This window comes from Lipophrys pholis (genome assembly GCF_963383615.2).
Source record: "Lipophrys pholis genome assembly, chromosome: 14".
NCBI classification, from domain to species: Eukaryota; Metazoa; Chordata; class Actinopteri; order Blenniiformes; family Blenniidae; genus Lipophrys; species Lipophrys pholis.
Genome location: NC_137633.1, coordinates 29224773 through 29237290, shown reverse-complemented (window position 1 = coordinate 29237290; position 12518 = coordinate 29224773). Strand labels below are relative to the sequence as shown.

General features: G+C 43.9%; 1 protein-coding gene across 2 annotated transcripts in view; it reads right to left on the bottom strand.

The window, feature by feature from the left end:
- Positions 1-12518, bottom strand: part of tonsl (tonsoku-like, DNA repair protein) — a 47897-nt gene that overhangs the window by 3262 nt on the left and 32117 nt on the right. For both annotated transcript variants that reach the window (XM_080479271.1, XM_080479272.1), the window contains exons 24-27: positions 7939-8110; positions 7568-7743; positions 7392-7465; positions 6853-6986 (exon numbers count right to left, since the gene is read on the bottom strand). In XM_080479271.1, the coding sequence (XP_080335397.1) occupies positions 6853-6986; positions 7392-7465; positions 7568-7743; positions 7939-8110 (556 nt within the window). The remainder of the gene's footprint in view (positions 1-6852; positions 6987-7391; positions 7466-7567; positions 7744-7938; positions 8111-12518) is intronic.

Here is a 12518-nt window from a genome sequence, read left to right as displayed (position 1 = left end):
GTAGGAGCACAGGTGAGCTGCATACTGCTTAATGAAAATAAAGTAGAACTAATTACTACTCATCCTTAATAGAGGAAAACAAAAACAAGCCTCGCTTTCTTTTCAGTACTGTAGCCAAACTGACCAAGAACCAAAATAGCGTTGAGCCCACCATTCCTATCAATATATGTAGTGAGGACTTCATGAAGTTCTTTCAAAATAAAATGACAAGGCTTAGGGATAACATCCATCGAACCCTACCGTCCGTTAGCCCCATAACAGAGGAACTGGTTAAACCTAACAGTCATCTGGAATGCTTTCAGCAAATACAACTAGTCCAACTAAACTCCCTTATTTCTTCTGCTAAACCAACTACTAGCCTGTTGGACCCAATTCCTACTAGAATTCTGAAAGAGGCACTGCCACTAATTAATAATTCTATACTGGTAATTATTAACCAGTCTCTAACAATAGGCTATGTGCCCCAATCCTTTAAACTAGCAGTTATTAAACCTCTCATTAAGAAGCCAAACTTAGACACAAGCCTTCTCTCAAACTACAGGCCCATCTCCAACCTTCCTTTCCTGTCAAAGGTTCTGGAGCAAGTAGTGGCTAAACAACTCCAGGATTATCTGCAGGAGAATAATCTGTTAGAGGACCTTCAGTCCGGCTTCAGAATGAACCACAGTACAGAGACTGCTCTGCTAAAAGTTACTAATGACCTTCTAATGGCCTCAGATAGAGCTCTTCTATCTGCTTTACTTCTTCTGGACCTTAGTACTGCATTTGATACTGTCCATCATAATATACTCTTAAGGAGATTAGAAGATGGCGTCGGCATTAAAAACTTAGCCTTAAACTGGTTTAAATCATATTTATCTGACCGCTTTCAATTTGTTCATGTAAACAACTCTAATTATTAATTTGTGCATGAGAGTCCATCCACTGACATTTTCCTCCTGACTCGTCAACAAAACTCACACACGTCTCATCATGGTTTAGTCAAAGAGCCACATGAGATCCTCACGTCTCGTTATTGTCATGAAAAAAAGGGGCGTCAATGAAATCATTTCGTCATCGTTGACAAAAACAACACTGAATATTGTGAGTCTTCCTCTCTACTTCTTCGGATTCACACCGTTAGATTAGTTTGTTTACAACCCAGAATGCAGCGTGCTCCACGTCACTTCGTCTCTGTCTAAAGCAGACTTGTGTAGATTCCTACTAAAAATGCACGTGCGCCCAAAAGCAGAAAATGGTGTGCGGCCAAAATAATTTGGACCTATAAAACCGTGCGTACGCACATCTGCATGCACTTTCCTTTTATAGATCCCAGTCACACCCACTTTCTACCATAAATGGTCAAAACAAAGTGCCTCGTCATCCTGACAGAAAAGACGAAGAAAAGGAATTTTACAGAGCGCGAAATAGGTGGAGGTCAGGAAAATGATATTATTTGGGGATCACGGTAGTGGAATCACTAATAAAAGAAATTATGAGCGATTTACATCGCGTGGTCACTGCGGTAAACAGTGTGAGAGTCACAGAGAGATCAGTGACTACAGAGGCGGAGGAAAAGAATCTGATGTGAAGGTGGAGGCCAGCGGAGAGTGACATCATGGGGGGCAGCACCAGAGCTCCCTGCTGGACCCCAAAACAGCCTCATGGTTGTGACGGCCAGCATGTGTCACAGTGTCGGAGAGGGAAGGAGACATTCGAGTGGAGATAAAGTTCTGTTTTATCTGTTTATTTAATGTGTGAAATAGATATTTGAACAGGGACTGTGAAAAGGCTCAGGGGACTTTGTGTCATTCCAGAGGTGGAGGTGGAGGTGGAGGTGGAGGTGGAGGTGGAGGTGGAGGTGGAGGTGGAGGTGGAGGGTGAAGAGGAGGTCGTCTGCAGCCCCAGTGCGTCCCGAGCGCATGACCTTACCGCAAGAGGCTTTTATCAGGATTTACAGCCATAATGTAAAAATATACTAAACTGTATTACGTATCATGTATGTATGATGATAAAATAAGCAATATAAAATCTATCATTTCTTTATTTTACATGTAAACGTTGGTAAATCATCTCAATTGCAGTTTTTTTTGCATGAGACTTTCCCAGAGACTCACTTCAGTTGTTACCGTGTTCAGACAGTTTAGTGTATTTGTACCTTAAAGCTGTAAATCCTAATAAAAGCAGCTGGAACTCTCTGTCCCGTGTGTCTCTCGTCACCTCTAATAAGAGCCTCTCTCTCATCTCTATCTGAACCCAAACCAACCATGGATTTGATCAGCTGCTCTCTGAATGCAATCCACAAAATCTTCTTCACTGGAAAAGCGGTTCCAGGAGAGCCCTCATGTCCTGCCGGAACTCACTTTGCCGGGTCCACTCTCGACTCCTGGTCGACGTGGAGGTTAGTGTGCCTGTCGATTTTTTCCGTGGAGGACGTGGAAGACGTCTACATATTTGGATTTATGATATTAGGTATGCTGCTGATTGGAGCGAGCAGCTACCTAACCTATCGCTAAGTTGACAAAATGCTGGCGGCTGCATTGGGAAGGTTGTCAGTGATCACTGAAGGACTGAACAGGGCTCTGAACGCTCACACTCATACGATAAACGAACTCAGAAGCAGGCAGGACGCCACTTCTGGACGTTTGAATGAAATGGATTCCAACTTGGAGAAGCTGGGCGCCCTGAGGGGACGCTAAAATAAAGAAATGGCCACAGATTTGGATTTAAACTCGCTGGAGACCAGAGACTGTACCCAGAGTGCTACAAAACAAGACACCCTGACCTCTAAACTCCTCTAATCTTCATTGGATTCCCATGACAACCAGAGGTTGTTTACATTCTCTCCTTGGATAAAGACCCAACAAAGGCTCTGCCCCCACCCTGCCCTTATCTTCACACCCTTTCCCCCTGAGGAACGATCTCTGACCAGAACTTATCCGAGGTCGTCTCACATCATCAGAGGCCGGACTGACTGGAAGGAGGAATAACTCAGAACTGTCCCCGCCTCCGCTGCCCCCCCCCCCCCCCCCCAGCGGTTGAGGGTCTCTTCGCGGTCGCGCCGATACTGGCTGCGTAGCAAATGGGAGGCTGGGGGTAACCTCTCTCCTGCAAACCCCCTCCCTCCCACCCACCCCACCCCGTGGAATCCTATGTGCTCTGTCTTGTGACATGTACTATGTTGTAACATGCTGGATGCTAAATGTGCTGAGGTGTTTTTTTCTTATATTCCAGACTTTACTCTAAGGAGTACTGTCTGCAATGTGACTTCTTTTTTCTCCTCCCTCTCCCAATGTTGTCTTCTTCTCTCCGTCTGAGCTTGAAGTAATTTCGTTGTACTGAAAAGTAGAATGACAATAAAATGAATCTTGATCTTGAATCTTGGAACAGAACAGACGTCCCCCGAGACTGTAGACAGTCAGTCAGGACGTCCCCAGAGACTGTAGACAGTCAGTCAGTGTGCGCTCCCGTGGACGGGAATCTGTTTTTGCACAACACTGGCGCATCACTGCAGCTTTACTCACGGCTGTCACCTCACTATTTATGTGTTTACTCTGAAATGAGACTGGTTGTTACTCACTTTGTCACAGTTGATAATCAATCAGTTCTGTCCGCTCTGGATCATTTTAAGATGCAAATTTGACATATGAACATAGAGCTGCTGATTCAGCAGTAATGTTTCACTAAAGAAACATCTAACTCTGCAGCTCGGCTGTTTATGATTACGTGGAACTGTAAGTCTGATATTTGAAGATAATAAATGTATGAGATGAATCTGGCTTCAATTCTCCACCTCACCATCAGCACTACAGGTTCCCCTGTCTCCAAAATGTGCCTGCACAAGGTTCAACGTTTGTGTACCGGTACACACATTCTCCCACATTCTTATAGATCACAAACTTTGCGTGGCAAGTGGCGTACGCATCTTTCAGGGCCCGTTTTGTGTGTAGGCAAGCTTTATAAATGCGGCCCCTGGGCATTTCACGGCCAGGGGCCGCATGCAGCCCTTTGGTTGTTTCTGACCAGCCCACGAAAGGTTCAAAAGAAATGACAAAATAAAGGTATTTTCTTATTTTTACCTCATGCATGGATTGAATGTATGTTGCGTTTATTTTGAAGTTGTGTTTTTTTTGGTACGTAAGTGAACGTGTTCCTGAATTGACGTTGTCATAAGCAGGTTACAGGTGTCAAGATGCATTTCACCCCCAAAATGTCAACTAAAAAAAGAAAGGTGGATGTTGAATGCAGGGTTTTCAAGAACACATGGACATCGAAGTATTTATTGAAGGAAGTCAGGGGAAAAGTGGTGTGTTTGATTTGCGGGGGACAGATTGCCGTGTTCAAGGATTACAATTTCAGTCGACATTACGAGACAAAACATTCGGGGAAATATAAAAACTTGAATGATGCTGAAATGGCGAACATATCAGAGGACTTGGTAGCTAAGCTAAAGTTTTTTTTTTTACCAGGACCAGCTTTGTAATATCCCACAAAATCGCTCAAAGCAGTAAGCCATTCTCAGAGGGAGAGTTTGTAAAAGAGTGCTTGGTGGAGTCTGCAGCTCTCATTTGTCCTGGAAAAAAAGAAGCATTTGAACAAGTCCTGCTGTCCAGGTCCACCGTGACCAGAAGGATCAAGGACATTGTGGGAAATTTGGAGCTTCAGCTGCAACGTGAAGTGGCAAATTTGGACTTTTTTCCTTGGCTTTGGACGAGAGCTGTGATGTCCGAGACACAGACCAGTTACTTGTATTTGTCTGTGGAATAACGGACTTCAAGATTACGGAGGAGCTGGCAGCAATTCGCTCAATTAAAGGGACAACGACGGGGAGCGATCCTTTTGCGGAGGTAAATGCATGCCTGGACACGCTGGGACTGAACAGGGAAACATGTCGGGCTGTTGAAACATATCCAAGATAAAGTGAGTGAAATCAAGGCAGAGCAGAAAGTGGTATGTTTCCATTGTATTTTCCATCAGCATGAGTTGTGCAAGTCAGTGCTTATAATGGACGATGTGATTAATGTTGGTAACTAAAATAGTGAGCTTCATCAGGGCTCATTGAACCACAGGCAGTCTGCTGCTCTTTTAGAGGAGTAGAGTTCAGGAGACTGAACACGGTGACCTCAGCTATCACACGGCTGTCCGATGGCTCAGCCTGGCCAAAGTGCTAAAAGGCTCTGGGATCTGAATACAGACATCCCAGAGTTTGGTGAGAAGCAAGACAAAGACATCCCAGAGCTCTCAGATGAGAAGTGGATGGCAGATTTTGCATTTGCTGTTGATGTGACTGCACTGATGAATGAACTGAACACCAAACTGTAAGGCAAGGCCCGTTCCATCCATGAAATGCACAGCCTGCTGAAGCTTTCATGACAAAGTCACAGTTTTTTTCAAGGCAACTGGAGAGCAACAATCTCCCTCACATGCAAACCCTGAAAGAAGTCACAGCATCAGTTGATCACCTCCACAGGTACTCATCTATGTTAGGAGCACTGCATGGTGTATTTTCGAGGTGATTTGAAGACCTCAGAACAAAGGAGAGTGAAATGCACTTGATTTTCTCTCCATATACCTGCAGTGTGGACCATGCCCCTGGTGATGTCCAGCTGGAGCTAACTGACCTGCAGTCTGATGCCACTCTGGCAGAGCACTGCTGGAATTCTACTCTTCACTTAAACAAGAGAAGTTTGCAAACATGAGGAGGCCTGCTCAGAAGATGTTTGTTCTCTTTGGCTCTACCTACATATGTGAACAAACCTTCTCAGTGATGAAGTTTAACAAGTCCAGATACAGATCCTCTCTCACTGATGACCCTCTGTCAGCTGTGCTTCACATCTCCACCTCAGACATTCAACCTGACTTTGATGCACTTGTTCAAGACCAACAGAGACTAGATTTCTCTCACTGAACAAGAAAAAAGAAGTGAAAAACACAGAATGGGTTATGAGTGTGAATGTGATTAAACTACAAATGTTGGCATCATTATTTTCTAATATGATGTATCTTACTGAATGTGGCTGAAAAGTGTCACTGATGAATCAAAAACTGTACAAATGTTTACATTTTCTTTAACCATCGTTTTGGGAAATATTATTCAATAAATGTAATTTTTCTCTAAGACAACCTCTCTTTTTCATTGCTCAACTGTAACATATACTCTCACTAATCTTACCAACTTATCAAAACAATTCTATTTACTGCTCTATATAAAGAAACACAATTAATATTATGTAGACTTTGGTTCAGCCTTTTGTTCCGGCCCTCCATAATATTTTGTTGTTCTCATGTGGCCCCATGTAAAAAATAATAGCCCGCCCCTGGTCTAAAGTCTGCTGATAGTCCCTAGCGAGTTCACACTGTCCATGAACCGGACCTCAGTTTACTTGCAAGTGAACTGACCCATGTTTTCAAGTGGACCAAAGTTCACATGTTTGATCTAGACCAGAGTTCAAGGAGCATTCACACCTGACCAAACGAAGCAGACTTTGCTAGAAAGTTCCAGAAATGAACTCTGGTCTGGATCAAACAGGACTGGTGTGAACGCGCCCTAAACTAAGCCCCGTTTGATCTGTGGATCTTTCAGCAGACGTGACATAGAGCGCAATGCATTTAGGGTAGTGTACAAACAAAGCTCACTGCGTGAATCAGAAGAAAAAGACACACAAAGAACAGTTGGAAAATGTCTCGTGGGCTGACGTGAAGTAGTGAGGAAGTGGTAGCTCAGGGGAAGAAAAGGAGAAGTGATCCTGTTTGATCCAGATCAGAGCCCCTGAAGTGAACTTTGGTCCAGATCAAACAGGGCTGGTGTGAATGCCAACCAAACCAAATGAAGGTGTCCTTCTGAGGCCTGAGGGATCTCTGAAGTCCTCCTACCTTGCAGGTTGAGTAGTGCGAGAGCTGGACGAGCCTCCCGGACCGACGTCAGGATGCTGTGAAGTCCCGCTGAGCTCACACACGGGTTTCCTGACAGGTTCAGACTCACCAGGCGAGGACAAGATGGCAGACACCTGAAACAGACGGGTGAAGATCAGAGTGGTCTGGGGTCAGAATTAATGTGAAGTGGGGCTTTGCAAAACAACAGTCCACAATGAGAAAACAAATGACTTGACACTCTTCACACGACAAACTTCATCTCAGTTTATTCTCAGTCCAACACTAAGAACAGTTCTTTTAATGAAAAGTTCAGTCTCTACTTTGAAGGTTCGGCTCAAGACTTTTCTATTTCATGAAGCTACAGTTAAGCTGCTTGAGAACACCCTGGACCATTTTCTAGTCTCGAAATAACTGATGTATTGGCTATACAAATAACATTTAATTGAATTTCCTTATAGGTTTTACACTTTGTAAATTGATTCTGTGAGCCAGAGAAGGCCCTCCAAAGGTCCAGGATGTCTGAGACCAGACACACTGACCTGGACAGAGTGACCACGCTGCTGTCAGTCAGCCCATTGGAAGACAGACTCAGGTCGGTCAGAGAACATTCATCCTGCAACGACAAACGTTTTAATGTCAGAAAAAGTAAATCACGTCAAACACATCAGGTAAAATAAGTGTGTGTGTGTGTGTGTGTCTGTGTGTGTGTGTATACCTGTGAGAGGGCTTTGACGAGGTGCTCCATCCCTGGACAGTCAGTGGCCCCCCTGCGTATAGCAGACAGGTCCAAGTGTGTGAGACAGTGCAGAGGAAGAGTCTTCAACAGCAGCTCAAAGCCCGTGAAGCCCAATGCATTGTGGGAAAGGTTCAATGACGTAAGGTGGCCTAAGCCTGAAAGAAAAAACAAATCAGAGTTAAGCATAAAACTCTTTTAAATGAAACTACAGATGGTGTGTGTGTGTGTGTGTGTGTGTGTGTGTGTGTGTGTGTGTGTGTGTGTGTGTGTGTGTGTGTGTGTGTGTGTGTGTGTGTGTGTGTGTGTGTGTGTGTGTGTGTGTGTGCGTGTGTGCGTGTGTGTGTTGAGACCTGTCAGAGCGTTGGACAGCAGTATCCGGTGCTGTTGCAGGAATCGGGCCGTGAGGCTGCAGGCCTGCAGAGACAGTCTGGACAGCAGGGGGCAACAGGACAGCAGACAGGACAGAGACTTGGAGATTCCATCCCCCAGAGGGTTCAGACCCAGGTCCAGATCCTCCAGGCACTGCAGCACCACACAAACACACAGGACATCAGGGTACACCCACCATGTGGGGAACAGGTTCAGAAAAACACCAACATGTTTAATAATAAACACTGAGAGGAGACTGAGATGATATCTACAGTGATCAGCTCATCAAAGTCAAACCAGGAAATAAATTAAACATGTCATTTCAAAGAGGCATTTTTACACACTTAAAACAAATTCATTGGCCAGCCCAACCTCCAGACCTGAACCCCATTGAAAACCTCTGGAATGTGATCAAGAGGAAGATGGAGGGTCACAAGCCATCAGACAAGCTGAGCTACTGGAATTCTTGCACCAGCAGTGGAATAAAGTATCCCAAGAACCACGAAAGACTGGTGGAGAGCATGACAAGAACCACGAAAGACTGGTGGAGAGCATGACAAGAACCACGAAAGACTGGTGGAGAGCATGACAAGAACCACGAAGGACTGGTGGAGAGCATGACAAGAACCACGAAAGACTGGTGGAGAGCATGACAAGAACCACGAAAGACTGGTGGAGAGCATGACAAGAACCACAAAAGACTGGTGGAGAGCATGACAAGAACCACGAAAGACTGGTGGAGAGCATGACAAGAACCACGAAAGACTGGTGGAGAGCATGACAAGAACCACGAAAGACTGGTGGAGAGCATGACAAGAACCACAAAAGACTGGTGGAGAGCATGACAAGAACCACGAAAGACTGGTGGAGAGCATGACAAGAACCACGAAAGACTGGTGGAGAGCATGACAAGACGCATGACAGCTGGGATTCTAAATCAGGCTTATTCCACCAAATATTAAAACATTAGTATTGTGTTGTTTTAAAATGAATATGATCTTGTTTTCTTCGCATTATTTGAGGTGTGAAAACATTGCATATTTTTTTGTTATTTTGACCATTTGTCATTATCTGCAAATAAATGCTCTAAATGACAATATTTCTATTTGGAATTTGGAAGAAAAGTTGTCAGTAGTTTATAGAATGAAACAAAAATGTTCATTTTACTGAACATACCTATAAGTAGTAAAATCAGAGAAACTGATCATTTTGTAGTGGTCTCTTAATTTTTTCCAGAGCTGTATATCAAGCGGTTTGAGAGTGTTGGTTGTGGTGAGTTTATTTAGTTTTTTGGAGTATTTTGTTAATTAATTGCTTCCGCTCCACCTAAAAATAGGCTGGGCTTCGCTCTCACGGAGGGACTCGCTCACTCACTTCATGGGACCCGCCTTGTCTCCCGCCGTCAGGTGTTCCACATCGCTCGTTAAGACTTCCTGGTAGTCGCTAGGCTTTCTGTGCTAGTGGTAGTTTTTTTTTCTGTTTTTTTTTATCCATTTACAGAATTCCTGCATGCTCAGATGGGTCTGTTTCTTGATACCAATGACTCTCCGGACACCTCTAGACCCACGCTGTGGGAAACCTTTAAGGCATTCATGCATGGGCAAATTAGATCTTATGTCTCAACCATAAGGAAAACAGAAAAGGCTGAGTCGGGGCAAATTACTCAGGAAATATATCGAGTTGATCTTTTATACGTTTCAACCCCTTCCCCTGATCTTTATAAAGAACGCCTTCAACTCCAGTCTAAATTTGATTTATTATCTACAAATAACACAAAGAAACATTATTCTTGGCGAAACAAACATTTTTCGAGACCGGAGCTAAAGCAGGAAGAAGCTCATCAGACACTATCCAGACTGATCCCAAAGATCAAATCCACAACCGGTGAAGTTACCTCAGATCCTGTGGAGATTAACAAGATCTGTCAATTTGTCAATTTTACTCAGATCTTTACTCCTCACAGTGCCCTACAGAAGTCTGGGATGGATATAGCCCTCTTGATAATATTGTCTTCCCCCCAAAATGAATGAAGACTTGAGTGGTGAACTGGGCAGCCAATCTCCATCAAGGAGGTACAGGAAGCTATCATCTCACTGCAGAAAGGACAAACACCCGGCCCTGATGGACTGTTGAACTTTTTAAGTTATTTTCCACCTCCATAGCACCAGTCCTTCAGAGAATGTATAACAAGTCATTTTCTGGGGGTCGCCTGCCCCCCCCATGTCGGAGGCCTCGATTTGTCTTCTCCAGAAGAGTGACAAAGACCCTCTTCTTTGTGGCAGTTATAGGCCAATCTCCCTTCTAAATGTGGAGCTGAACATCCTGTCAAAGATCCTCGCCCAACATTTACAGCAGGTCCTATTGAGCATCATCTCAATTGATCAAACAGGATTCATGCTGGGAAGACCTTCATTCTATAATACAAGGAGGCTCTTAAACATCATTAACTCTTCGAGTGCGAGGTTCCCTGAAGTAATTATTTCACTCGACGCATAAAAGGCCTTCGTCAGGGTGGAATGGAAATATCTTTATTTTATTTTGCAGAAATTTGTTTCCAGTTTGGAGTTTATTTCCTGGAATAAATTGCTTTATGCTAGCACATACAAATGGACTCCAGTCTATCCCATTTTCCCTTTACTGAGGAACTAGGCAGGGCTGCCCTCTTTCCCCCCTCCTGTTTGCCCTAGCCATTGAACATTAGCTATCTGGATACGTCAGGAGGATGGGTTTGAGGGCATAACTCCTACAGGAAAAGTTCACAAGCTATCGTTATATGCCGACGACGTCCTCTTATACTTATCCAATCCTGCTACTTCTCTCCCCGTGGTTTTCAATATCCTTGACAATTTGGGTCCCATTCTGGCTATAAACTGAATGTCAACAAGAGCGAAATTCTTCCCATCAATACTGCAGCAAAAATATACCAGAGACTTTTTTTCCTTTTAAATATGCAACAGCTGGATTTAGATCTTTGGGGGTCTTTATCACTAATTCAATTGATCAACTTTTTACAAAAATTTTTGCTCCCCTCCTTTAAAGATGTAATCTGATTTTGATAGAAGGGCTAACCTTCCGTTATCCTTAGTAGGCAGAGTAAATTATGTTAAAATGGTCATTTTACCCAAGTTTTTATATCTTTTTCACAAATCCCCGTCCTTATTAAAAAGTATTTTTTAGATCACTCGATCAATTAATAAGTTCTTTCCTATGAGGCAATAAAACTCCGTGCATCAGGAGATCAGTATAACAGCTCCTCAAAACGCTTGGCGGCCTGGCTCTGCCTAATTTTTGGGCATTATGACTGGTCTTGTAATATCCACAAACCCGCTATACTGGTTTAATGACATACCTGATGAGAGCTGCCCCACTTGGGTTAACATGGAACAAAATTATCACTTCGCTCTTTGGTTTGCTCTCAAGTCCCTTTAACTGCTTCCAACTTCACCTAAAATCCAGTGATCACAAACTCCATTAGAATTTGATTCAAATGAGGAAAAGCCTGGGCCTCCATTGAGCCTCAGACCTCTCCCCATTGTGAACAACCAGTTTTTTCTACCTTCTTGCACTGATTTAACTTTTAAGTCTTCTGGTGTGACAAAGGGATAACTAAATTTAAAGACCTGTATGATCAAGGGACTTTTACGTCCTTTACTGACCTTCAAAACTAATTTGATTTACCGAAATGGCACCTATTTCATTTTTTTCAGAAAAGACATTTTATTTGTAACCAGAACCCGAAATTCCCCAGTCGCCCCCCTGAAACTATTGTAGACTCATTACTGGCTCTTGACCCTGAAAAGAAACTGCTGACCTACAGCATTTACAGTCTTCTTAATTCTATCAGTGACAACCCAGTTTTTGGGCCCAAGGGAGTCTTGGGAGCGGGAGCTCGGGACCCCATTATCTACGGGATGACTGGCAATGTGTCTTAAAGTTGGTTCACTCCTCCTCAATCTGGAGGCACGGCCTCTTTCATATAAAGTTGTACACAGAGTCCATTACACTAACCTGAAACTGTCTCGGATTTACCCCAATGTAACTGACTTCTGTAATAGGTGCAAGCGATCTCCAGCTGACCACTCCCATGTTATTTTTCTGTCCCAGGCTTGTCACATTTCAGTCTGACATTTTTAATTCCCTTAGTGCAGCATACAACGCTACCATTACGCCTGATCCTCTCTCAGCCCTGTTTGTTACCCCCTTACAGCCTTGGGCCTCCAAAACTGTGCAGACTGTCCTTTCCTTTGCCACCCTGCTGGCCAGGTGACTCATTCTGCTTAACTGGCAACACGCTCACCGCCCATCCCACCAGAGGTGGGTGAAAGAGCTTTTATTGTCAATTAGACTGGAGAAATGAATGGATCACTAAAGTCATTTGAAAACACTTGGAGATCTCTCCTAAATTATACAGTCTCTCTCTCTCTCTCTCTCTCTCTCTCTCTCTCTCTCTCTCTCTCTCTCTCTCTCTCTCTCTCTCTCTCTCGTCTCTCTCTCTCGTCTCTCTCTCTCTCTCTCTCTCTCTCTCTCTCTCTCTCTCTCTCTCTCTCTCTCTCTCTCTCTC